Raw genomic sequence first — 27515 nt, 5'->3', positions numbered from 1 at the left:
GGGAGGCGCCCCTGATCCGCGGGAGCAGCGGACCTCCCGCGGGCATGACTGCGGAGGGTCCGCTGGTCGCGCGGCTCGGCTGGACCTCCCGCAGCTGCGGGCGGTTCGCTGGTCCGGCGGCTCCGGTTGAGCTGCCGCAGTCATGCCTGCGGGAGGTCCAGCCGAGCCGCGGGACCAGCGTCCCCTCCGCAGTCATGCCTGCGGGAGGTCCACTGGAGCCGCCGGCCGAGCATCCCCTCCGCAGTCATGCCTGCGGCAGGTCCGCTGCTCCCGGGGCTCCGGTGGACCTCCCGCAGGCATGACTGCGGCAGGTCCACCGGCCCAGCCTGCCGCCCCCCCGGGAAAGGGCCGCCCCAGGCGGGTGCTTGCCCCGCTGGGCTCTGGAGCCGGCCCTGCACTGGAGCATTGAGGCTGTAATCTTTTGATTCCTTCAGTACTGCACCCATCTCCCTCTGCCCCTCCCCAAATCATTGAGCAAAGTTCAAGAGGTTCAGCTTTTTAGGAACAAAGACTGCTTTAGCCAAATGCAAGTTATTGGGCTTGATAAAAGGGTAACTGGGTGAAAATTAATGGCCTGTGATCAATGACGAGCTGCCAAAATATTAACAGGTTTCCCTCCTCCTCACCCCATGAGGGGGTCTTGCCCCATTCAACCCCCCATGTTCCTTGATGCCCCCCCCAGAACCCCTGACCCATCCACCCCGCTTCCCTGTCCCCTGACTGCCCCCTACTGCCCCATCCAACACCTCCTCCCATTCCTGATGGCCCCTTGGGACCCCTGCCCCATCCAACCACCCATTCTCTCTGTCCCTGAATGCCCCCCACCACCTCATCCAACCCCTGCTCCTTCCTGACTACCCCCCCAGGACCCTTGCCCCCATTCAATCCCCCTGTTCCCTGCCCTCTCACCGCCCCAACCCCTATCCACCCCACCACCACCCACCGAACTCCCCTGCCCTCTTCCAACACCCCCTCCCTGCTGCCTGCCCCCTTACCGCACTGCCTGGGGCCGGGGCCGGGGCTGCTCGGCCGGGACCGGGAGGCACGGGGCCCGAGACTCCCTGGGCCGGGGCCGGGACCGGGAGGCGCCAGGCCTGGGTCCGCTCGGCCGGGACCGGGAGGTGCGGGGCCCGAGACTCCCCGGGCCGGGGCCGGGAGGTGCGGGGCCTGAGACTCCCCGGGCTGGGGCCGGGGCCGGGAGGCGCGGGGCCCCGAGACTCCCTGGGCCGGGGCCGGGAGGCGCGGGGCCGGTGCTGCCAGGCCCGAGCCGGGCCGGAGCCACTGGGGCCAGAGGTGGGGGTACTTGGCTGGGACCGGGCTGGGGCGCTCGGCCAGGGCCAAGGGGAGCCAGACGGGGCCATGCCGCGCCTCCCTGGAGCCCTCCTCATGCCCCCCAGCCCCAGATTACCTGCCTGCTGCTGGTTTCAGGCTTCCCGCGAACATCTGATTCGCGGGAAGCAGGGGAGGGGGAGGAGAAGGAGGGCAAAGCGTTCAGGGGAGGAAGGGGACGTGAGCTGGGGCTGGGGGCGGGGTGGACAGCTGCCCGCGCTTTTGTTAAATATAAAAGCTTTTTTAGAACTGGTTGTCCTGGAACAACCGGTTCTAAAAGGGTTTCTAAATTTAACAACCGGTTCCTGCGAACCGGCTCCAGCTCACCACTGCCTGTGATACACAGGAGGTCAGACTAGATGATCTAATGGTCCCTTCTGGCATTAAACTCCGAGATGCTGTCAGTGAAAACACCCCACGACTCTCCCAGGAGTGGAAGCCGGTTAGTGGTTTTCAGGGAACTTAATAATAAAAATTTTAAAAATTCTTTGTCTTCAAGAATGGTAGATACTGTACAGGGTAAGGAAAGACTACTTGATGGCAAGCAAGTGGTTTGTTTTCTAAGGGTATGAATCTTGCTTTGAGTGTGAGATGTCTGAGGTTCACATTCTGATTGAATTCTTGTAGCCATGTGCAAAATATTTTTTCTTGGCTAACCGTACTGCAGTTTTTAAAGGGGGAAAATGTAGTGGAATTGTACCCCTGGATTCACACCCTGTACCTGATGTAATAATCTTTGTATAGGGCATGCCTTGTGAGGTGTCTTTTGAAAATTCATAACTTGCTGATCAGTAATATCATGGTAAAATGCATGTAGCAACATTATATGTAAATTTATTAACATAATCTGAAATCATGGCTGAAGTGCATTTCCCAGATAAGTCTCAGGAGTGGCTAAAACAGTTTCTCAAAGACAAAAGGCAAGCTGGTGCTCCATCCAGGTGTCAACAAAGCTGATGGGCTACCACCTATCAAATGGCCATTCTTTGGCAAGGAAGGGAACAGGGACAAAGAGATCTTCATTTTAGCAAAGAAACAGCATGAGGTCTCCTTCCTCCACCAGATTCCCTGTTTCTTGGTTCTCAGCTGGAAATGCTTTTCAAAGAGGAACTGACACTATAAAAAGAAGGGATAAACACCTCAAGACACCTCTCCCTCCCTCCCTTTCCACCTCACTCTTTGCACCTTAGAAGACAAAAGAAGCAGCTGTTGGACTATGGGGGTTCAGTCCTGACCTGAAATATTTAGTCAGTAATGCTGTTGGAGACATGTGGTGAGCAACTTTGTTTTAAATCTAATATAGTTTGTTAGGCACTAGAAAGCATTTTATCTTTATTTTTCTTGTGACCATTTCTGACTCTTATGTCGCATTACTTGTACTCAGTTAGTTAGTAAATTTGTTTTGCTGTTTTATCAAGTTAATGTGACTGGGTAACTCCATGTAAGGTCCCTTAAAGGAATAATGGACTTAATATATTTGAACTGTCCAGGAGCGGGCTGGAGGTTAATGCTGCAGTGCATTATAATGGGCAGTTGGAAGTTGAAGCCTCAATTGCCAAAACTTTAAACAAAATCATTAGTATAATTTTCTACTGTTCAGCCGCACTGTAGGTTAGTTGCAAGAGCTTCATGGAGTTGGGGGAGTGTTCCTATATGCATAGATACAGTTGTGGAGGAGGAGGGATAGTTCTGAATGTCACCACGGCATAGGTGCCGACTCCGTGGGTGCTCTGGGGTTGGAGCACCCACAGGAAAAAAATAATGGGTGCTCACCACCCACCAGTGGCCCCACTGATTAGCTCGTCCCCCTCCCTCCCAGCACCTCCCGCCTGCCACAATCAGCTGTTCAGTGGCGCACCGGGGGGAAGTAGGGTACGAGGGCAGGGCACGCTCGGAGGAAGGGCCAGAACAGAGGCGGAGTGGGAAGAGGTGGGGTGGAGCTTTGAGAGAAAGGGTGGAGGGGGGCAGACCTGGGGTGGATCTGGGTGGCAAGCAGCCCCCCAAAATTGATAGAGTCTGTGCCTCTGCACCACGGCTGTCAGACAAGGAAAAATTCTCCTGGAATTGGAGGATTTTCTAACCCAGCAGACCCAGTAAGGAGTGCTGGCATAAGGTTGAGATTCTAGTGCTGAAGGTGTTCTGTGGGCAGTTTAATGTTTTTGTAATTTATGGCAGGGGCACCTGGAGCCTTGAATGGATGCCCCTTTTAATTTTGTGTATAAATTTAAATAAAATCAAAGTGGGGACAGACTTTGTACATGATTCTGAGGCACACAAGAATGTGCAGTATGACCGCTGCGATACCAGAATCTAGATGCTTTTTTTTACCAAAGGTGAACTTCTCTTTCGATGCATTGCAGAAAATTGTCCTCCCATCTTTCTCACCGTGACCTGCAACTTAGGCTGTGGCATAATCTAGATGCTCCTAGAGCGCTAACAATATACTTCATGAGCATCAAATTAACAAGGAGGTCAGGCTCTTTGTCTCCTTCCACCAGAAGTACTAAAAATGGACTTTGGATGATCAAATTATGCATCACAGAGGCATACAATGCATCATATGAACCTTTTCCTGATGCCATCAAGGTGTACGCCACAAGGTCTTTGGTGGCATCATGAACAGAAAAAGTTTTTGCTTCCACTGAGGAAATCTGCAGGGCAGCAACAAGGTCCTCTGTTAACAACTTTGTTATACACTAGAATGTGGACATGCTGTCCTCTGCAGAGGCCTCCTTCCGAAGGAATGTGTTGCATGCATTGGTCCACAAACAGCTTGCCAGTTTGATACTTAATTTCAGGGGGAGACTTTCCCTATCTCAGTCTATTTCTGTTCACTGGTTGCTACTTCTCATACGCCTCAGAATTGTGGAAACGCTGGGGCTGCAAAATGGGAAATTTCTTAACAGATGATTTCCTTTCTGCTAGCAGCATCTTCCACTTTCCTACCTTTCCCACATGGCTTCTTACCCAAGGGACAAAATTTAATTTTTATATTTACAGTTTGTGGGCTGCTATACATAGTTTACTGGTTGTCTTTGAAGTGGTTGTTGCAAGTTATATTCTCAGAGTTTGTGCACAATATTGGAATGAATTGTCTGGTGGCAAGCCAGAGAAGGGGCATGGCCCGCACAGACTGTATTGCAATGTTGAACCGCCTCCAGAACTGCAGAGAGGAGCCCATACATCTCTGAATTGTGAGAGACCGATAACAGAAAAGAAATTATCAGGGAAGAAATTTCCCATTCATTTAGTTTTGAGATGCACACGTTGTTGGATATATTTCTCTTCTGTTTTCTAATATTCCTAAGTATTAAAGATTTGGGATAGGTTAGACTGATGGCACATCATAATTTTACAGAGTTACTGAGTAAGATTTAGTAAGATAACCAGTATGTTAATTGACAAAATGGATTTATGGTAAGATATGGTATTGTAATATTTCACAGTCTTGTAAATAAAAAAAAACATGCTGATTATTGCACATTTATTATGTGGCAATTTTATTTCAACACATTTGAACCTTTACTATATGGGAATTCATTTTTATGTAGGATTTCTGAATATTTACATTAAGGAACTGTTTCAGATGTGTGTTGCATTTATTTTGCCATGACACTTAAAGAATATCCTTAGAAAAATCCCTATATTTTATTGTTCTTCTGACATAATTATTACTTTATTTTTCCCTGGAAGCTAAGCGAAGCCAGTCTATCAGCAACTGTGTTCATCTTTATGAGGCTTTGCCAGCCACTAAAAGTGTACCTCTTCTGCTTCACACTGTGAGCTCTCTCTTACCTGGTATCTCTTACACTTCTTGCTCTCACAGACTTTCAGGTACTGTACTTTAAGCCATCTTGTATCTAAATGTTCTTTATATTTTTTAAACTGCTGTTGCTGGCTTTTTCTCTCTCTTTAATTATTCTACAATACTGTGCATTAGTATGGTTTACATTGCACACACACACTCTCTCTCTCTCTCCTTATCTTACAATTAATCTGTAACAACTTCTGTTGTTAAAGCAGCATTTTGTAGTCCTTGGGAGATATTTCCTCTTTAATCATAAGGTTATCTCATGTTCACTATCAAATTTTGTTTGGATGGTAATACTGATATTTAAATAATTCTCGTGATTTTTATTTTTGGGTCACTGGAACTGTACTTATTGTCAAAATAGGGCACCATTTTGAGGAAGAGGAGAATAAAACATTTTTAAATATTTCTTTTTTGGAGCAGTTTCAGGGAAAATATTCCTAAAGCTATTTGAATGATTGGGCCTTCAAAACAAATCATGCTGGAAAAATCCAGCCAGCCATGGCTTTTTGACAATAAATCCCATTCACTGTCAATCTAACAATGAGGTCACACAAGTTAATGCTAATTGTAAATGTTTGCCTCTAAAGACATATTCCTGGGGATCCTGATTTCAGAAACAAAATAATTTCTATCTATGCTTCTTATTACCAAAAAATGATTTACAAGGCTTAGATAGTATCATTTTCTGTTTTTGTTCAGATGTTTGGAGCCCCACAAACTATTCTATTTTATACACTTAAACATTAAGGATTTATCTTGACCTACAGTTTATTTAGGTATGTCTTACATTTTAATTTAGTTTCAAAGGATCTGAATTTAATTGCCTTCCCATTGATTATATAGACTGGCTGGGTCGGGTAATATCTTGTATTAGATGAACTTCTGTTGTTGAAAGATACAAGCTTGACCATTCCATTGAACTAAAAATAGACTCATTAACTTACTGCTGGAGACCTAAGCTTTATTTTAAATATAAATGTAAATTCTCGCTTTTGAGAGGCCTTGAAATGTAAAGCAACTAATAGAGTTTTATTAATGTGAAATTTAGGATATTTCCATTAAAATTGAAGTGAATCAGGCAATTAATAATATATTTAAAAAAAATAATATATGGAGATATATCTATCTCATAGAACTGGAAGAGACCTTGAAAGGTCATTGAGTCCAGCCCTCTGCCTTTGCTAGTGGGACCAAGTACTGATTTTTGCCCCAGATGGCTCCCTCAAGGATCGAACTCTCAAACCTGGGTTTAGCAAGCCAATGCTCAAACCACTGAGCTAACCCGCCCTCCTTTTATAAATTAACACACTCAAAGGTTGGGAGGTCAACAGAGTGTGTGGCAAGGGGAATGTCTTCCTTTATTGCTTGTCCCCACCACAATCCCCTGCTAGCCCCACTGCTCCCTTCTGCAGACTGCCTTTGGTGTTCACTTCATATAGACTTTAGAAGATGTGCAAGACGTAGGCATGGAGAGGGGCAGCAGAACAAAGGCGCCAACAGACAAAGGTTTGAAAGGCATAGTGGAGGAGTAGGGAAGGGTATGGGGAGAGGAGAAGAGTTGTGTTGAATTCTCAGGGATGGTCTTAAATTGTCCCTCAGTGAGTTGAAAGCTTATGGAAAGTTCAGTGTACCTTATATGCTTGTTTGAAGAAACCAGAGCTTGGAATCAATGGCATAATCTGTATTTGTCTGAACTAAGATTCTGAGTAGGGTTTTCAAGGCTCCCAAGGAATTGCCTTAGCAAGAGACCAAAATGTTTTTAAGAGGAGAGGAAGTATGCATATGTGAATCATTGGATACTTGTTCTGATGAGTCAGTTTTGATAGGATATGTTTGCTATCCCGTTGGGATATTTTCTAGGAAGGAGCTGGCTGTTAGCTTAGGCATGGCAGGGAGCATTAACAAGCATCACTGCCAGGCCTGTAACTACCACCACTACCATATGTTAGGACCCATGACTTTACCATCAAACTCTTAGGTCTTCTGTTTCTTGATCCTGGGAGAAATTCTGACTATTCAAAAAGAATCATCTCCACAATTGTGTTCTGACTAACTCCTGAGATACGAACCTAAGGTTCCTGCTGTCACTCCTTTGCTTGTGTGTTATTTCCCCTTTTTCCCCACTTGACTCCTCATATTTCTCTCTCCTCTTTATCTGTTTGACTTCAGTCTAATGAGAGTTCAGCTTAACCTGCCAGGACAAGTCAAACTATTCAATCTTTTGCTGTGTCCAGAGAGGCAAGAAAAAGTGATACCGTAGTCCAATTCTGCTAGTTGTTTACCAGATCCTGAAAAGGCTAATAAGGTTGTGTGCTACTCGTGTTACTTTTCCAGCAAATGAATTACAGCTGTAGACAGAGACAGATGCTGAATTTTGCTGTTTGCTATCCTTTTCTTTCTCCACCTTCGTGTCCTTGTCTTGTTCTATCTTATGAAGAAACATGATCAGATTTTAACACCTAAATCAAAGAACTAACACTTAAAACTGAGTCTCCATTTTTCCAATCAAGCATGTTTGATATCATCTAAGAAACTGTCAAGCAGGAGGTTTTGCTGTCTTATAAAAAGAGAAGGATGAGAGAGAGTGTGTTAAAGTTATGATTTACATAATTTTTAAAAATGCTTTAAATCTCTAAACTTTTTTCTTTTTGTATATTCAATATATATTGAACAGACTTTCTGAAATTGGTAATGCAAAACAAATTTCCTGGCAATATAAACCTGAACCAAGTTAATATTATCGTTGAGGCAGTTAAATAAATAACAAATAGGTAACTTAAATTTTTTAATATGCTAAAAACCTTATTCAGTCCCCACCACAGCAGATAATATTGCTCATACTTAACTAACCCTGCTAATAGCCTTGGGACACTTGCTGAGGATTTTCCAACATGCCTTAGTAGACTTATAGAGGGGTCCAACCCTTCATAAGCCTTAATAGGTTAATCGGGATCTCTTAACGATTCCGGTGGGCGAGGATGGTTTTATTAGGTTTGGCAGATTTTCATGGCCCTCAAAGTCATCAGCCCCCTGATGAGCCTATATACAACTGTCCAAAGACTGACAATCTTATTAGGCCTGTCAGGTGACTAATGATTCAGATTTTGCTCATCAAGAAAGAACAAGTTTTCTCAGGTTAGGAAGAATTGGTTGGCCACTGAAAAGAAATCTATGGCTCACATTGGATATTTTTAAGCTCTGCCCACCTATCTGATAAGGCTAATAACAGAACCTCACATTCCTTATACCACCAGCATGTAGGGAGTTTAGGGAAGGGGGAGGGGTATAATTTTGCTAATACCTGCAGAGTGGACCTCCTGTGAACCTCCTAAGGTGTGCAGGTATTGCTCTTATGGAAGGGCAGGGACCCCCTCTCCCTCCTCAGTGTGCTGCTCCTTATATCTCCTATTCTTCTCCCAACTTACAAATCTCATAAGGTCCCTAGGAAAGGATCCAGCTTTCTGTGCACATTCTAAGGAATGCAGGAAAGGTGATCTCCTCATGTACGTGTAAGGAGGCACCTAAGTCTAAGTTGCAACATAGGAACAAACCTATGATCTGTTTAGTTCAGTGTCCAGTCGGTGACAGCGGTGAATGCTGGATGATTGAGGAAGGCATAACTCGGTGAATAGGCTATGAGGGAGTGAGTAGGAATGGGGAGAATGTTCTGCCCCTAGATTTTACAGTTATTGTTATGATGTCTAATACTGCTTGAGACTTACTAATGTTTTTCTGAATCAAATCCCTTAGAAGTGAGTCCCATTGGATAGTTATGCAAGGTGTTTATTAAACATATATATATTCTTTTTATCCATTTTGAATTTGTTGACTTTTAAAGTTTCCTCTTTTTCCTTTATTATGGGAAAAGTAAATGGGAATACTAAATTAGTCTTCTCTATATTGTTCATTAATTTGTATATCTTCTCTCACCCTGTTCCTTTCTAGACTAAACAGTCTTAGTCTTTTTAATCTCTCTCCATGTGACATCTCCCCCTCCTCCCCTGGCCCTCAACACCCACTCTATGACTCTAATAATTTAAGTTTCCCATCTCTGAACCTCTTCCTAGTCCTGCTGCTGGAATACATTTTTTAATGAATTTCTTTTCAGTTGTGGAGAGAATTTGGTAACTACAATTGAAATTTTTCATTTCATTCTCATAATTTCTGTGTTCTAAATATTTAGCTTGTTTATCTTTTCACCTGACTTTGCTATGTTAGTAAATGTGTAGTAAATGTGCAAAGAATTTTAGAATCCTTGTAACACATTTTATTTTAATTGAAATCTGCAGAAGTTGAAGAAGCTCAGCAATCAGAAAATACAACAGGAGCAGAGTCTAGTGGCTTCTTTGCAGACCAGGACCAACAACTAACTCGAAGCAGTAGCACTTCAGATGTTACAGACCAATTTAGTTCTGATTTTTTTCAAGGTACATTTTGTGACATACAGTAGCTTTACAGTATTAAGCTGCCTTTGAATCTCATTAAACTACATTTGTGAATTAGAAGGGAAAATGTCCCATTGCTATTGTATGAATGTATATTTATGCCATAATGTCTGATCATTTAAGCTATAGTTCAATAAATTCTGTTGTTCAGTGTTCCAAACCCTGTTTTTTAAATAACAAATTTAAATGTAACACAAGCATGCTCCTAAAATAATACCTCTGAATATCTCCATCCTCCCACGCATTGAGGATTTTCAATAGTATAAGTATCTCACTTAAAAAGTTAGTTTTAACCCTTTGAAGGTGCATTAAAAATGGCCAAGGAAAACATATTTAACCTTAGTCTTTGACTACATTAGAAAAATTAGGACTTAATTTACCAGTGCAGCTCCTAATTCAGCATCACTGGATGCTGTAGTGTAGGTAAGAGCCATTTATTTTTACCATCATGCTTTAAAAACAAGTTCTGCTTTAGTGATCATAATTAAAATGTAATTTATCTCTTGCAAAAAAAGTAGTGCTACGATTGTATTTTTCTATACTGAAGTATGTGGTAGTGTTAATTAATTTGAACTCTTAACAGGGTTAGATGACCTGGTGAACACATTAGAATACTACAGTTTCCATTCCTTGTGCAACCATTGATGAACTGCAAGTCCTAATTTTCCAATATAGCTGTAAGCTTAGAGTGGTCACCAATAAAACATTAACCCTTCCCACTCATAAGTAATTCTTTTTGCACATACTGCCCATTGTAGAGGAAGACAGTGGTAACATTAATTACGTGCAGGTGGTAAACTTAATGAGCTGACCAGTTTTCAAAATAGCTTCAGTGAACTCTCACTCTTCCCCATTGTGGACAAGAGCATTCATAAAAACTTCCTGTTTATAATGTTTTGTTTATAGGAGAATATGTTGCAACCTTCCATGTGAGTTAGTTACAGGCGCTTTATACTACGGCAGGTCTACACTTAAAACATTGTGTCGGCTAGGTCCCTGCTGACATAGGGCTGTCTACACTGGTGGTTAGGTCGGCGGATTATTCACACCCCTGAGCAACGTTGTTATACCAAAGTAACTCTATAGTGGAGACCAGGGCTTTGAGAACATTACCAATGATTGAAAGACAGCTATCATCAGCTAATAATTTACCTATATAGTTTTAGAGATGTTTCCTACAGGGTTTATCTGCTGTGTTGCTGACTATACTCTTGGCTACATCCATTTGCCTGCCATTCATCTGAGAAGTGTAGGGAACAGTCAAGCAAAATTTCTTATCTGCCTTATTGAAGGACCTCATAAATGGACACTGAGCAATTTAGTGAAATATTTGATTTCATTGTATCATTGATTTGCTATTAGCACGTAGCCTGATAATATTTTACCTGCTGTGCCCCAGAAGGGGAAGTATCAGCAGACCGGTCACATTAGTGGAAATGTGTTGGGAATCTTGAGTGGCCATTCTATGTGCTGTATCTGTTCTGTGGGAAATAGAGCTTCATTTTCCAGCTCTGTTGTTTCAACACTTTTCACAAGCACTAAATTCTCTTTGACAAGTGTCTCATTTTTAATTAAGTTGTAAAAATCAATTTGGCTTTAGGCAGTTGTCATTTGGAAGTGTAGAATATCACCTTTGTTAAAACAGGACTTGTCTCACAATGAAAGCCACTGAAAATATCTGTGATTGGTGTGTAACTTGTCATTTCCAGTATCTAGCACTGCATTTACATTTCACACACCACAGCTAAAGATTTTAGTTGTATTCTCATAACTGCAGTTTTTTACACTATTTATGAGGGAATTATCCACATAATTGAATGCTTTCACGATAATAATGATTCTGCAACAATCCTACACTATCATATGAGAATGTCATATTCAATCACTTCTCTGTAAATATTAGAAAGATGAAAAAGATGCACATATTTAGTGCTGTTTTTAATCATTTTAGAATTAGCCCAGACTCCATTTCCTTAACTATCTGTATTTCTTGTCTCATTTGTTTACTTTTTAAAATGCAGATAAAAAGACTGAGAGTTCACAGAATTTAAATAGTTCGGATTCCAAATCCATTCAAGACAAGAAGGGATATATGAAGAAAGAAAATGAAGCCCAACACGTAAGGCAAAATTGATAGACTCTGATCCAAGTTCTAATAGTTGACAAGGTCCTAAGAACTTTTCATTTCTAATTATTAATATAAATGTTTAGAAAGGATAACTGAAATTTTAAGTTTGTGGATCCCATTGATGATATAGAAATTGGAATAAAACTGTAGCTGTTAATAGCAAGTATTTTGAATATTCTGCATCTTCTAATACTATAAGGCTGTAACACTCGTTTATGGAAATACTATAATGAAGATTACATAAAGCAACAGATAAAGACTATGTATACGTGTGTGTGTGTGTGTGTGTATATATATATATATAATATATAAAATACAGAGTTCATAACTGTCATATAAATAAAATATATTCATTACCGAATTGCTTAGTATTTAAACAAATGTTTGATAGTTCATGAAGTGTTCAGAAAATGCCTTTCTCAGCACAATTTGCACCATCGACCATTTATTTCAAAACTTTGTCGATGTCAGCATTCTGACTAACAGGTTTTTTAAGTTTTCATGTTGCTTTTGAATAAACAGCAGAAATAATTGATGATTGAAACTGGTGATACTGTTAGAAGTGCAATGCAATATCAGATTGATGACTGTAGTTTGAAACTCTGGTTTGGTCCGCTGCTCTTAAGTGGGTGTAGTCTAAAAGCATCATGGGGACTGCCCGCTTGGCTCGAGCATGGGGGGAACAGTATGTAATGCTCTGCTGCAGTTTCTTTACCCAATTCAGGCAAAGACAATGATGGTGGGGGTAAGAGATTAACCCTCCTCCCCACTTCTTATGTTATTGATATGCTGGTCAAAATATTTACTACCTCCTGATAATGCTGCCATCAATATCACCCTTCCCACCTTCTTTGCAAGTTGATATTCAAGTTGTGGCCATATTTATTGCATAAATAACTGAAAATATTATGTGAACCAGTGCACAGCTCAAAAATTATTACATGCTGGATTTATCTGACCACTGCTCAACATGAACCTGATTTGTTGGGAAAAACAAAACTGTATGCAGTCTTCCAAACAGTGCAACCAGCTGCATGTGCCTGAGGATTGATTGCCAATTCCTTCCCCACAAAAATCAGCTGTGGGGCCACAAGTTCCAGAGAGAGAGAGCCTCTGCAAATGAATTCATTGCCTCCTGCGTGGCAGTGCTTCGGCCTGAGAAACCAAGTAGGGTGAAAAATTGGTATAAGTCCTGACCAATGTATCAAGAACCTTTAAGTTCTTTTGACATCTAGGTCATCTTTCCTTTTTAAAAAACTAAGACTATTAATTGCAAATACAAAAATAAAACAAACCTCCCTAACGCCCCCCTCCCCCTGTATTGATGCAACATTTTCACTGATATGTTTTTATCACCCATGTAATCTAGGAAATTTAGAGTTAAAGTTTCCACAGCAACTAACTCTAGTAACATGATCCTACTCTATGCCGTGTGTGATATGGTCTTTTATTAATAGAATCTTAGAAATGTAGGACTGGAAGGGACCTCAGTAGGCCATCTGGTCCAGTCCCCTGCACTGAGGCAGGACTAAGTATTGTCTAAACCACCCCTGAATAAGTCACAGTTAGTTTTCAGTGATACTTGCGTATAAATGTATATGCATCTTAATAGAGGAAATTATTCTAACATATTATGGGATATATTTTTCAAATTAACCATAAATGAATTGAGAGGAATTCAATTATATATTTTTTCTGAAGGTTTTAATACGAAGGAGCAGCAGTCCAGCTGAATTAGATTTGAAAGCAGACTTGCAGCAGTCACATGGAAATCATACAGAAAGAGAAATGAGTGAGTTCCAGAAAACCAAATTCTTTTTCTAAGGAGTAGTAGTTTGTGGCGGCACGTGCTAATTTGACTAATCACATATATAATATTGGTTACTTTTAACCATGTTTTTGAAAATAAGATTTTTTTTTTATTGTAGAACATTGCTTATGACACTTAGTAATTCCTGCTTACTTTAGGTGAAAGTGTTAGCAGTGACACATTCATTGGCTACAATAATGAAGTAGAGATCACCCTGGTCCCCTGGCAAACATGTGAAGAAGAACATGAAGTTAATATACCAACAGATGTTTGTATAGACGCAGATGCTCGTCATTGGCTGCAGCTTAGTCCTTCAGATGCTGCAAATTTAACAGGTACCTATGTTCAAGAAAATGCAATAGATATTGTAGATTTTTGTCACAAAACGGTAGAACTTACACATGCTAGTTTATACAACTCAATTTGCATGCCCTTTTTTGCTTTTTAAAAGTGTTTGTTTTAAAGTAGATGAGAATTATTTGACATTAAATATAACCCTAATGGCATAGTTCATCTTTTAAGATAAAATATTGTAAAATCTTAGTAGTGCTTTGTTTTCTTAATTTTGAATAATATTAATAACACTGTGTACTGCACTAGTGTCTAGAAAGTTAACCCTTCCTCAGAGAATGTGTTAACACTCCTCTTACACTTCATCACAATGATGTATTGGTTAGATTCCCTAGGCCATATGTTGCACAGCAAAATACACACAGACGCACGTGAAAATGGAAGACAATGAAATACAGCCAGCAAATGTATACTGAATGTTATTAAATGAGGGACAATTCTGGAAAAACATGATAGTGGAAAGAATATCAGACATCACTAGTATCTCAAAGGGAAGGACATCTCCAAGTTCCTTGTTTGTCCTTTGGTTATCTTTCATCTTGAGATTTGGTAGCGACATAAGTAATTAGATATTTAGAAAGTGGAGAAAGAGATCTGTAGTCATAAGAATATCATGTAAGGGTTAAGAAACTGGGTCTACTAAAGTTAAAATTGGCAGTAGAACTTAATATCCTACTATTTAATTATACTAGATACCATTTTAGAATCATAGGAATGTAGAGTTGGAAGGGATTTTGAGAAATCATTAAATCCAGGTCCCCGCACTGAGGGAAGGACCAAATAAACCTGAACCATCCATGGCAGGTGTATGTCCAACCTCTTCTTAAAAACCTCCAATGATGGGGATTCCTGAGCTTCCCTGGGAAGCCTATTCCACGGGTTAACTATCCTTATAGTTAGAAAGCTTTTCCTATTATCTAACCTAAACGTCACTGGCTACGCTGTTAGCCCATTACTTCTCATCCTAGCTTCAGTGGACACAGGGAATAATTGATGATATCACTGAGACACTTGAAAATCCTATTCTTAGTTAATATCTCTTCCAGCCTGCCAACTCTTGAAATGTATCATATTTTAATGAGATGCAACTAATATCTTTATGAAGATTTAAGAGTCAGGTTGTCTGTACACAAGGGCAGGTATTTGGCTCAACCTTGTAAGTGTAGCTTTGGAGATTACAGAACAAAGGTCTGATGGCCTATGATCGATAATTGGTATAAAAATAGAAGACTGAAATGGTAGTTAACTTCTGTTTCATATGGAAAGCAGTAAGGGGGCAAAACTAAAGATGTCAAGTACCTATACAAAGTTCCTTCCAAAGGTTATCAAAGAATATAGTGGTATTGACTATATTCTCATGCTTTTGTTCCTTGCTTTTCATTTTCTATCTCTTGTTTCCTTCAGATAGAAACTTCATTACCACTTTACTTTCATAGATTGCATTTATTGGAGATTAGAAAGATACTATAAGTAAATAAGGGGGAAAATCCCACTTACTAGCCATGATTCAGGAAGAAAGAATGTGCTATTCTTCAGTTGCTGTTCTTTCCTCATGACAATGATTTTCCCAAAATTAAACATTTGGAATCCATGTCTCCAAGCTCTAGCTGTGAATGCTGAATCAGAATTGGGAATTGCAGACTCCCTTCATTAAAAGATTTAGCAAGTCAGACTGAAGATAATGGTAAATTGTAATTCAGTACTTATACTCTCTGAAACAGCCACTCTATAGGTACAATCTTTGTCCAGTTGAAGTCAATAGTAAAACTCTTACTGATCTGGGGGGTGAGGGGTGGGCAGGATTTCACCCTCTATGTTGAAGTTTTTTGTATAGTATTGTGTATATGCTTTAATTATCTAGAAGTCTCCAGTGTCATTAGGAAATACATTAGAATATGGATCTAATGAAGGGAACCCCCTAAGAAAAGTCAGTTTGTTAGCAATTTTCCTTTACCTTTTTCATTTTAATTATTGTAACTTTGACATATAGGATACAACATTTATGACTGTATTGTATTCTTTTGGTGCTTTGTTCTTTGTAAAGGTTACCTTCCATCTAATTTTTAATAAGCGCATCATAGATTTTATGTCAGTAACTTAATCAGGTAACATAAGAATTTTTCTGGCAGGCTATTTTCTGTGGTGAGATATAGTTTCAGGGTTAGCTACTCCATTTATTCAATTATTCTTTGAAATACTACTAATATAATGAATAAGTGCACTCGGTTCAATAGTTCAGCTTGTCATCAGTACAAAGGGAGATTGTAATATAACATATGTTAAGGATTATTACCTATGTGAAGAAGACAAATTGCTAGCTTGCTTTCTATCCATAATTCAAGAATTTTGCTCTTTGCATATGCAAAAGAAAACTAGTTTTATAAAATGATTTGATCAGTAATCTAGAGTAGAAAGGCAAAAGTAGTAATAAGATTGTAATTACCTAACAGAATGAGTGTGCATAACTGTATTTCGCATGTTGAGAGAGTGTTAGTCATGTTAAATATTAATATCTTTCTTTCTTTGAAACCATTTTCAGATTTAGTGGGGCTCAGAAATTTCAAAGTTTAATTCTTTAAGTTAACTTCATTTTCTTCTGCCTGATGTAAAATATTTGAGTTCATGCAGAAAAGATGGAGGATTTGGCCTTTCATATCCTTTGAGTGATTCAAGTTTCCTTGTCAATGCTGGAATACTTCTGTAGCGCTCCCTGAGACACCTCCTTCTCCTAGGGCACCACAGCTCGCTCCCTCAGAACCTTTGAGGGTTTCACTGAGCAAACAGCATATGTTAATAATGCATCATAATTATTGAGGGGATGATACCACAGAGAGCATCCCGCTCCTAAACTCACTACCTCCCAATGTGCAGAGCGCCTACTCTGTAGTGCACCTGCTTGAATGGCTTCGGTTGGACTGGGGAAAGAACAAGAGCATGCTGTGGAACTGTTGCCATTACTCCTTTGGAGTTTCCACTGTAAATACTCCTGTTTTAACTCCCTTCTGTGTACTGTAGTGGAAGGGACAATGTGATGAATTTCAATAGATGCAGTAAAATGATACAGCTAACTAGAGCTCACTTATGGTTTTCAGTTTATATTTTGGGTATTTGCGTTAATTTTACTTAGTGTTTTCATTAATACCTGTTTCTCCGAAGGTAAGTGTATGTGGTCTTGCAATTTAAAAGTTCTCTCAAGCTAAATTTACAGTTTGTTTGTCGAAGCCTCTAGTGCTGGTGTTGGATAAGAGTTTGTAATCAGTGGTCATAAACCAATCAGAAAAGAGAAATAACATGAAAATAGCAAGGACAGCAAACGTTATGCTAATTAAAGCCCATGCATGCATATTGTATGAGTTTTTTGAGGGATCGCTAATGGCCATTCCACTGTAGGTGTGGGTGCTCCTCGTGCACAGAGGCCAGAGATTTATTTTCCCTCAGCAGTACCCACCAAGTGGCTTGTGCACTTTGTGTTGCCACATGCTGCTGCACGCTGGTATAACAGGGTGGAGCCACCCCCAACTCCCCTCAGTTCCTTCTTAACAGCAGTGATGGTGGTTGGAACGATCTTGGACTTATTAACTCAAGTGCCTTCCTCTCTCAGTGTAGATAGTTGCAGTTAGTTATGGTTAGTTAGGGTTTTTTTTTTGTTTTTTTCTTAAGTAAGTTAGCATTAGGTTTCTGTGTTGTATCCATTTGGACCGGTTTTCCTCTTTTGGTACTGTGCTCGGTACAAAAAGGATGCCCTGCTCCCCAGGATTAAGTCCTGTGAGACTGGGAGTGGCTGGGTCACTACAAAAAGTAATTTTCCCTCTGTTGATACTCACTCCTTCCTGTCAACTTTTGGGAATGGGGCACATCCACCTTGATTGAATTGGCCTAGTTAGCACTGACCCCCCACTTGGTAAGGCAACTCCCATCTTTTCATTTTACTCCAGGCATCTGATGAAGTGGGTTATAGCCCACGAAAGCTTATGCCCAAATAAATTTGTTAGTCTCTAAGGTGCCACAAGGACTCCTGGTTGTTTTTGCTGATACAAACTAACACAGCTACCCCTCTGAAACCTACTCAACAAAGGTTAAGGAAATCCCACTTGTTCCTTCCTTGATGTTTTCTATAATTGGCTTCCATGTACGCCTACCTTCATTGTTTAATAACATAGTCATCTTAATTCCAAAACAAACAAAGTTTTTGTTACTCATTTAAACTCTCACAGTATAAACATGGTGGAATTGTAGGTTTTTTGCTAATTGAGAATGATTTAATTTATAGCCAGAAAAATCTCCAAACTTCTCCATTATGATTTAAGTGGTAGAAATAGTTTTACATAGTTTTCTTACTAATAGCATGTCATCCCCCTGCAGTGTAATCCCTGACATAGTCTTCTGCTAGTAATTGATAAGTGGGAATGGTGCTTAAGGGGAAATCCTACCTAGTGAAATAAGGGGAAAAAAATGAAATTGTAAACATTTTGTATGTACCACCACTACAGGGCATGAATAAATCATTGTAATCAAATACCTAAACTTTGAACCCAGAGCAAATTATTTAGGAGACTCTAGATACTGCTGTTAAACCCTAACAAAAGCCTTCTCTAATTACATGATCGTCAGTGACAACAAATTATTCTTTGTCTGTCATGTAATAATTAATGAAGCTCCGTTTCCCTTTCATTTTGCCTAATCTGTTAGCCATGATTTTAGTAAGTAGTAGTCTGTATTTTAATAATGAAAACCATTATTTCACTGTTTTGAATCTTTTTGTGTTTTCTGAATGGGGAAGATCACACAGTACTTGGGGTATTAGGTAAATTTTATTTTTTACTAACTAAATTAATTGTACTGGAGTCAAAATTTCTCATATTTGACTCCTAAACTTATAAAGAAAGCATTTATTTATTCACATTTTTAACTTACTACATCTAAGGGAATGCATATGGCTAAATGTCTTTTTGATGTTTTATTTCTGAGTTTCAAATGCCAATCATGTTGGACTTAGAAAAGGAGAGATTGGATGAGGATACCTCACAATAGGAAGTTCAAGAAGCTATAAAAGGGCCAAAATTGGATGCATCTCCAGGAGAAAAGATGACTTGACAGGGCAGTTTTACCAGTGATCTGTAGAAACATTCCTTGAGAAAGGTGTTGCTCTGAATATATACTTTTGATAATGAATGCTTAAATTCATAGCTCAGAACTTTTTTCATAACCATTACTCCCTTGTTTTATATGAATGATTGTTTGTGTTTTGTGGACCACAGATAGACTACTCGTATTTATAACTGATGGAAACCAATTTTTTTTATTCTATAGACAGTAGCGAGTTCCTTGCTGATGACTGCAGTATAATTGCTGGTGGAAACCTCATAGGTTGGCATCCTGATTCAGCTGCTGTATTATGGAGAAGGATCTTGGGAATTCTTGGGGATGTGAACAATATCCAGTCTCCTAAAATTCATGCCAAAGTTTTTGGGTATCTCTATGAACTATGGTACAAACTGGCAAAGGTATTGTTTTTAATGTGTGTTTTATTCTAACGCAAAGAGTGTGATTTTGTATTTGCTATAAAAATTAATGTATAGTATATTCTAATAAAAGTTTACTAAGCAGTAAAATACACTTTTTATTAGAATATTTAAGGAGTTTCAACTGCTCATGCTGGTTCTTTTAGTGATACTGTAATTTTAACGGTGAAGAAACCAATGAAGTGTGGTGTTTGGAGGGAAAGGTTGTATTGTAAATAAAGAAAAAGGATGTTTGAATTTCAGTAAAAACACCTAATAAGAGACAATTCTGTGTAGTAACAAAAAGGATTTAAATTAATATATTCTGAGATGGTAAAATAGTGAAATAGAAGCAATGAATTAAAAGTACAAAATAATTCACAAATGTTGGGAGTTAGTGTAAATTTCCACAATACACCCTTAAAATGATGATGATAATTGATTAGGATGGAGGAATACTACCACACATTTTTCTGTTGAATTTTAGTTCATTGGAAAGTGTGTGTGTGTGTGTGTGTGTGTGTGTGTGTGTGCGCATGCGCACGTGTGAGAGAGACAAAGGACAGCACTTCCAGTAAAAAGGCTGGGAAGTAATTGTGTATTGTAAATAATACTCATTTTAATGTATTAAATATTATTTTGTTAATCCCCTCCCTTTTCTTTTTAAATCAGATAAGGGACAATCTTGCTATAAGTTTGGACAACCAGTCTACACCCTCTCCTCCTGTTTTAATTCCACCTCTCAGAATATTTGCATCATGGTTGTTCAAGGTAAATTAGTTTTAAATTCTGTGCAAAGTAGTATTTTGCTGCATGTCTATATTGAATCACTTAATGGCATTTTTATGGTGTTTCTTTCTGCAATCCTTGTTGTTCTAGATGTATTAGAAAAATAATCAGTGTCTACCCTTTAGCTATACTTTTGTCTAGAATAGCTAAGCGACTCTTGAGAATCCATATTTAGAATGTGGCTTCAAAACATTTATTGGCAAACATACAGTTGGTTGCTGTATGTTGCAAATTTTCTTGCTGGAGATACAGATTTGAATTATTTAGTAACTAGAAGAGATCTCTTAATAAAAATTCTCTGCTCTTTTCAGGCAACAACCTTGCCAAATGAATATAAAGAAGGCAAACTTCAAGCATACAGGTTGATCTGTGCTATGATGACTAGGCGCCAAGATGTTTTGCCAAATTCTGATTTCCTAGTGCATTTTTATCTCGTGATGCACATTGGCTTAACTAGTGAAGATCAGGTAAAAGCTTGACTTTTCTTTAATTGCATTTACTATATTTACTACTGCATTTACACATTTTTACTACATTGTTTTGATGGTGAAGCCTGAATTAGCAAATTTGAAGCTGTGAAGTTGGAGGGAAATGGCTGTACCACAAACTAAAATAAAGTATGGACTAGAAATGATTTATACTGTAGCCTAAACTGTTCCTCTCCCTATCTGTGTATTGTATATTTGCCTCCTTTTCTGTTCTCCCAAATTTTGTTCTCTCCAGCTTGTAAACTTTCAAACTGCTGCTGGTTTGCTTGTTTCATAAGTAAGAATAATTGTTTTTCGAGTTATGTGCCTGTGGGTGCTCCACTTCAGCTGCGCATCCGCCTTTGATTGGAGAATTTTGGTAGCAGTGCCCATTCAGCTTGTGCATGCACCCTACGCATCCTTGTGCCCCATACAGAGGTTATATAGGGTTGCATGGGCAAACTGCTCTCAATTTCTTCTCAATCTCCTCTTGCCAGAGATGGAATTTAGTGTGCGCCTTTTTCCTCTTTTATTAGTATTCCTAGCATTATTAGTTCTTAGCAGTAGTAGTGGTACGTTTAGAACCTTATAGCTTTTGGAATGTTTGTTCACATTTATTTCTTTTCTTTTAAAAAAAATACATTTTTGTTTGTGTTTTCCCTTATTGAAGGGTCCTCAAACTTTCTTCTGTCTGGAATGTTGGACTCCTCAGGGTTTAAAATATGCCTCTCTTGTCAACAAGCAGTCTCTGTCAGTGACTGGCAATCTCAGTGTATTAGTTGTTTGAGAGAGACTCTAATTCCCAGCAAATGCAAAATCACTTCTTTTCAGGGAAGATCCTTTAAGAGCAGGGAAATAAAGTATTGGCTCTTAATTATGGAGCAGATCTTAAGACCGGCTTCTGTCCCGGGTGCAGAGAAACCCTTCTGTACAGAGCCCCTCTCCTTTGGTCAGTTCCCTGTCAATGTCAAGAGCATGGTCATGAGAGCTTCCAAGGAGAAGATAGCATCGAAACCCTGGTCTCTGACATTGTCCATGAGGTACCAACAGCAGTGCAGGATGTACTGTGAGCTTCCCACTCAAAGACTAAAGAGGGCGATAAGAGGAGCAGAATAGAGAGTTCCTCAAAGACGACATGGTCACTTGAGACTTCAGGCCCCAAGAGGAGTACTAATGAGGCTCTGAGAACTTCAGCCACTGCGAAGCATTGTAAGATGTAAACTAAGTCCCATATCTCAGCAGTAAAGGACTTGATAGTGAAGACTAATATGAGCAACAGAGCGGTTTCAGTGGTATCTGTGATTCCCTCAATATCGACATCAGTGCCTTGGACAATGGCACCCAGAACATAATCGGTGCCTGTACCAAGTTCTATTGTGCTCCCAGTACTGTAGGAATATTGGCACCCAAAAGACCTCATGGTACTGAATGAGCCTGAGTCTACACAGCTTGTGACCTCCAGACATCTCTTGCTACCAAGGTCTGCTGGGTCACAAACTGCTCATGTTTCTGTGAAACTTGCCTCTTCCACAACTTCTATTATCCATGACGAGGGATTGTTAGCTACGATACGATATGTGGAGGAGCAGTCTGACTCAGACTCTGAATTTTCTGTTTAAGGCTTTTCAGTTTATTCCAGGAGACTTTATTTCTTGAGACAGATGCAACAAAGGCAGAATAACAGACCCCTTGCTACTAACACTTCGGATGACCAACGTTGGATACCTCCCCCCATGCCTTATGATCCCTCTCATTGGCCTAATTGGGGTCTAAGGGTAATGTACCACTAGCAGTTTCAGGGGACCCTGATTCAGTCCCATAAGGAACACAGAAGATCTCGTTCCTTGGTACTGTCCATCCCTCCTCTCCACTCTGAGCTAGAGGAGACCTTTGAGAAGCAAGAGGCAAGGGCAGCCAAAGAGGTTACCCTTTTACAAACATCTGGTGGTCATCACCTCAAGAGGCAGTCATGACACACTGCCATGATTAGCTGATGTCTTCATGCAATTCCAGGACCTTATGAAGTGGGTCTCTTACACCCTGCAGATTCCCCTGGAAGAAATCCAGGAATCCCATCACAAGCTCCTGAACATATTGCACACTTCTACTTCAGTGCAGGTGGGACTGCCAGTTAACAAAGCAAACTCCAGAAACACCCCCCACCCCTGCCATGTGCAAGTGGGCTGATTAAAAATATATACTCTGTCCTGGGTATGGATTCTGAATTTTTATTTTCTCACCAGCACCAAATTCTCTGGTTGTGGATGCAGTAAATGAAAGGGGCAGGCAATATACCACAAAAGCCACACCTTATAATAAGGACTAGAAATATCTGGACCTTTTTGGTCATAAGAGCTACTCATCAACAACGTTACAGTTCATGATAGCTAATCACCAGCACTGACGTCATAATAGGGTTGCCAGAACTACAAGAAGTTTAATGCTTTTATTACCATTTTTCCACAGGAACACTAAGAGCAGTTTAGCACCATAATAAAGGAGGATCAGCTTTTGGCAAAAGCATCATTGCAGGCTTCACTTGGTGTGGTGGACACTTCAGCCAGGTCTGTCTCCACCACAGTACTGATGAAAAGAGCTTCCTGGCTTCAGCTGTCTGAAGTACAGTTGACGGTGGAAAGTTTACCTTTTGATGGCCACAAGTTCTTCATGGACTCCAAAAATGATTTGCTTTATACTCTAAGTGACTCTAGGGCAACCCTTAGGTCTTTAGTGATATGCACACCTGCAAATAAGAGAAAATTTAGCAGGTCTCAGTTGACACAAAGATCCTGCCCTGTTCAATTTTCCTCCTTCTGTGGGCCACTGGCTAAGAGCTCAAGATTTTCAAAGAAGAAGCCTTAACACTAGATCGACTGCTTCATCCCAGCCATCAGCATCGTCTAAATACCACTTTTGATGCTTTGATTGAGACCAAACCACCCACTAACCAGCATTTCTCATCTGCATGACACAACTCCCCTGCCTCAATTTGGGCACCTCTCTATTCGATCAGGCATGGGAAGCTTTAACATCGGACAAATGGATATCGGAGACCATTACATTGGAATAAGCTATCCAGTTTACCTCCATTCCACCCTCCTGCCCAATTCCTCTTCAGGGACCTCATCACAATCAGTGCTGACACAGATGATTTCATCTCTCCTAAGTCTAGGAGACATAGAACCACGTCTGCTTCAACACGGGGGAAAAGGTTCTATTCAAGATATTTTCTGATACTCCCCCAAAACTGAGGGCTGATACTAGATCTCAGATGATTGAACAAGCATGTCAGACATCTGAAATTCAGGGTGGTATCCTTAACAGCTACAATTCCCTCCCTGGAATCAATGAACTGGCTTGAGACCCTCAGCCTGAAAGATGCCTGCTTCCACATAGCAATTCATCCCTCTCATGAAAGATTTCTTCATTTCACATTCAGTCACAATCATTACTAGTACCAAGTTGTACCAGCCTTCAGCCTGTCATCTATCCCAAGGGTGGTTTCAAAGGTCATGGCGGTCATAGCTTCCTATTTCCATCATCTAGGAATAAATCTTTCTCTGCCCTGACAACTGGCTTCTCAAGGGTTGGTCATGTCAGGTGTGGTTGGCAGTTCAAACAAGAACTTTACTATTCCAAAGTCTAAGCCAGCAGATAAATCTCAAAAAATCAATTTTGGCCCATGCACAACAAATTCTTTTTATAGGATCATTTCTGGATTCGATAATGGGCACAGCTTCTCTCTCTTGACAGGTCCCTTGCTCTAAAGGACCTTATCCTTTAGAACTGAGGACTGTTCTCATGGGATGGCCTCCACCTGTGAAGGGAGGGAAATAGACTTCTGGGATGGAGGTTGGTACAACTGATTAAAAGAGCTTTAAACTAGGAACTTGGAGGATAGGAGATGTTTGGGAGATGCTCGTGTAATCTCCACGCGTGATTTTAACATTGAGAGGGAGGAAAATCAAGTAAGAAAGGATACAGCAATGGAGAAAGGAACAGCAGTGGGTAGGAGAATGGACATTAAGAGGAATGATAGCATCATTGGTATTAGCACTAACAGTCAGGTAGTGAATACTGGCAGTAGAATGACTGTACCCAGTTGGGTGAGGAATGTGGGCAAAGCCAAGCAGCAACAATTAAGATTTTTGTACACCAATGCAAGGAGCCTGAGTAACAAAATGGTAGGACTAGAACTATCTGTGCAGGAAATGAAACCAGATATTATAGGGATAACAGAAACATGGTGGAATAGTAGTCATGGCTGGACTATAGGTATTGAACAGTATTTGTTCAGGAAAGACAGAAATAAAGGTAAAGGTGATGGAGTAACATTGTGTATTAATGATGAGGTAGACTGTAAAGAAATCAGAAGTGATGGAATGGGCCAATTCCAAATTAGAAGAGTCTGTGTGGGCCAAAATCACTTTGGGGAAGAAAGTTACTGGAGGTTCCCCTGGACTAGTGCTTGGGGTATGCTACAGCCCCCTGTATCCTATTTGGATATAGACAGATATATCTTTAATGTTTTTAACTAAATAAATACTACAGGGAATTGTGTGATTATGGGAGACTTCAACTTCCCAGATATAGATTAGAGGACAAGTGCTACTAATAATAGTAGGGACCAGATTTTCCTGGATGTGATAGCTAACAGATTTTTTCACCAAATAGTCATTGAACCAACAAGAGGTGATGCCATTTTAGATTTGGTATTGGTGACTAGTGAGGACCTCATAGAAGAACTGGTTGTAGGGGATAACCTTGGCTCAAGTAATCATGAGCTAATTCAATTTAAACTAAATGGAAGGATAAACAAAAATAGATCTGCAACTAAGGTCCTTGATTTCAAAAGGGCTAACTTAAAAAAAATTAAGGGAATTAGCTAGGGAAGTGGACTGGACTGAAGAACTCAAGGATCTGAATGTGGAGGAGGCTTGGAATTATTTTAAGTCAGAGTTGCAGAATGTATCTGAAACCTGCATCCAAAGCAAGGGGGGAAAATTTGTAAGGAAGGGTTGCAGACCAGGCTGGATGAGCAAGCATCTCAAACAAGTGATTAATAGAAAGCAGAAAGCCTACAAGGAATGGAAGATGGGATGGATCAGCAAGGAAAGCTACCTTTTGGAAGTCTGAAAGAGTAGGAATAAAGTGAGAACTGCCAAAAGCCAAGCAGAGTTGGACCTTGCAAAGGGTATTAAAACCAGCAGTAAAAGGTTCTATATCCATATAAATAAAAAGAAAATAAGGAAAGAAGAAGTGGGTCTACTAAGCACCAAGGATGGGGTGGATATTAAAGTTAATCTAGGCATGGCTCAACACCTAAACAAATATTTTTGCCTCAGTTTTTAATAAGGCTAATGAAGATCTTAGGGGTAGTGGCATACAATCTGGTTTACAAAAGATAGAACTTGCCAGACCAATCCCCGATCTCTTCCTTTGCGAAGATAACTGATTTTTTTAGACAAAGGAAATGCAGTGGATCTAATCAACTTGGATTTCAGTAATGCATTTGATACAGTTCCACATGGGAAATGATTAGGTCAATTGGAGAAGATGGGGATTAATATGAGAATTGAAAGGTGGATAAGGAACTGGTAAAAACAGGTCATAACGAAAGGTAAACTGTCACCCTGCAGGGAGGTTACTAATTGAGTGCCTCAGGGATTTGTTTTGGGACTAATTTTATTAAATATTTTTATTACTGACCTTGTCACAAAAAGTGGGAGTGTGCTAATAAAATTGCGGATGAGACAGAGTTGGTAGATATTGCCAATATAAAGGAGGACCAGAATATCATACAAGAAGATCTGGAAAACCTTGTAAACTGGAGTAATAGAAATGGTATGAAATGTAATAGTGCAAAGTGCAGGGCCATGCATTTAGGGACTAACAAGAAGAATTTTTGTTATAAACTGGGGACATGGAAGTGACTGAGGAGAAGAAAGATCTGGGTGCATTGGTTGATCACAGGATGACTATGAGCTGCCGGTGTGATCCTGCTTACTTGTGTGGCTTGCATGAATACAATTTCTAGCTCCCGTGTTAAATCTTGGTGAAAGACTTAGCAATAAATCAATGGGAAATCAGGAAATGAGTGATATTAGGAAATTATGGATTAACGCGAGGAACAGGCAACACAGAGATCTGCTCTTAAACTAAGTTTTTGTTTTCGGGCAAATATACATAGTGTAAAAACTACAGGAAGTAAGATATTTTAAACAAAATGGAACATCTCTAAAAATTGTTTTCCATGTTTTTTTATGAGGATATTAGTAAATCTTTTAAAAATGTGTTCATGTGATGATGATGCATGGGGAGAGAGAGTTTCCATGGCACCTATCATTGAAGGATGTTGTTCAAGAGGAATGTGAGATTCCTGACAAGGAAAAATGCCTCAGCATCCGAATGTACACAGTTCGGGAGCCTAAGGATGCCCATTGTCTCTGATATTTCCAGGGCGAAATCTCAAACAGATTTTACTGAGTACCAAAACATTTATTTAAAGCAGGTGTAGGTAGGCATAGTAAATGCGGTGCAATAACATTTTCCATGCCACAATTATTAAAATTCTGGAGGGATATATACAAAGGTTTTTGTGTTGTCCTGAATACAAATATCTGCATAAATCTTTATATTGCAATTGGTAGACACATTAAATCTTCCAGCAAACACCAAGAAATGTGAACTGATGTGTCTTGTGGTAGTAAAATGTTTAATACTCAGACAGTGGAAAGCTAATACAGATCCAGTTTATTCAGAGTGGTTAAAAGAATTGCAGACACACCTATAACTTGATGTGTCATGGATTTATTAATGCTGTAGCATGGCTGTTACATGGACATTACAAAAACAACAAAAACTAGTATTCTTTGTCACAG

At 40.0% G+C, this 27515-nt stretch overlaps 1 protein-coding gene across 2 annotated transcripts in view; it reads left to right on the top strand.

The window, feature by feature from the left end:
* RALGAPA2 (Ral GTPase activating protein catalytic subunit alpha 2) overlaps positions 1-27515 on the top strand; it is a 311093-nt gene that overhangs the window by 90413 nt on the left and 193165 nt on the right. For both annotated transcript variants that reach the window (XM_045011212.1, XM_045011213.1), the window contains exons 17-23: positions 9433-9570; positions 11610-11707; positions 13418-13508; positions 13685-13861; positions 19188-19381; positions 20051-20149; positions 20479-20634. In XM_045011212.1, the coding sequence (XP_044867147.1) occupies positions 9433-9570; positions 11610-11707; positions 13418-13508; positions 13685-13861; positions 19188-19381; positions 20051-20149; positions 20479-20634 (953 nt within the window). The remainder of the gene's footprint in view (positions 1-9432; positions 9571-11609; positions 11708-13417; positions 13509-13684; positions 13862-19187; positions 19382-20050; positions 20150-20478; positions 20635-27515) is intronic.

This window comes from Mauremys mutica, chromosome 3 (genome assembly GCF_020497125.1).
Source record: "Mauremys mutica isolate MM-2020 ecotype Southern chromosome 3, ASM2049712v1, whole genome shotgun sequence".
In the NCBI taxonomy this organism is placed as follows: domain Eukaryota; kingdom Metazoa; phylum Chordata; order Testudines; family Geoemydidae; genus Mauremys; species Mauremys mutica.
Note: the sequence above shows the minus strand (reverse complement) of the source record. Positions and strands in the feature narration are given on the sequence as shown.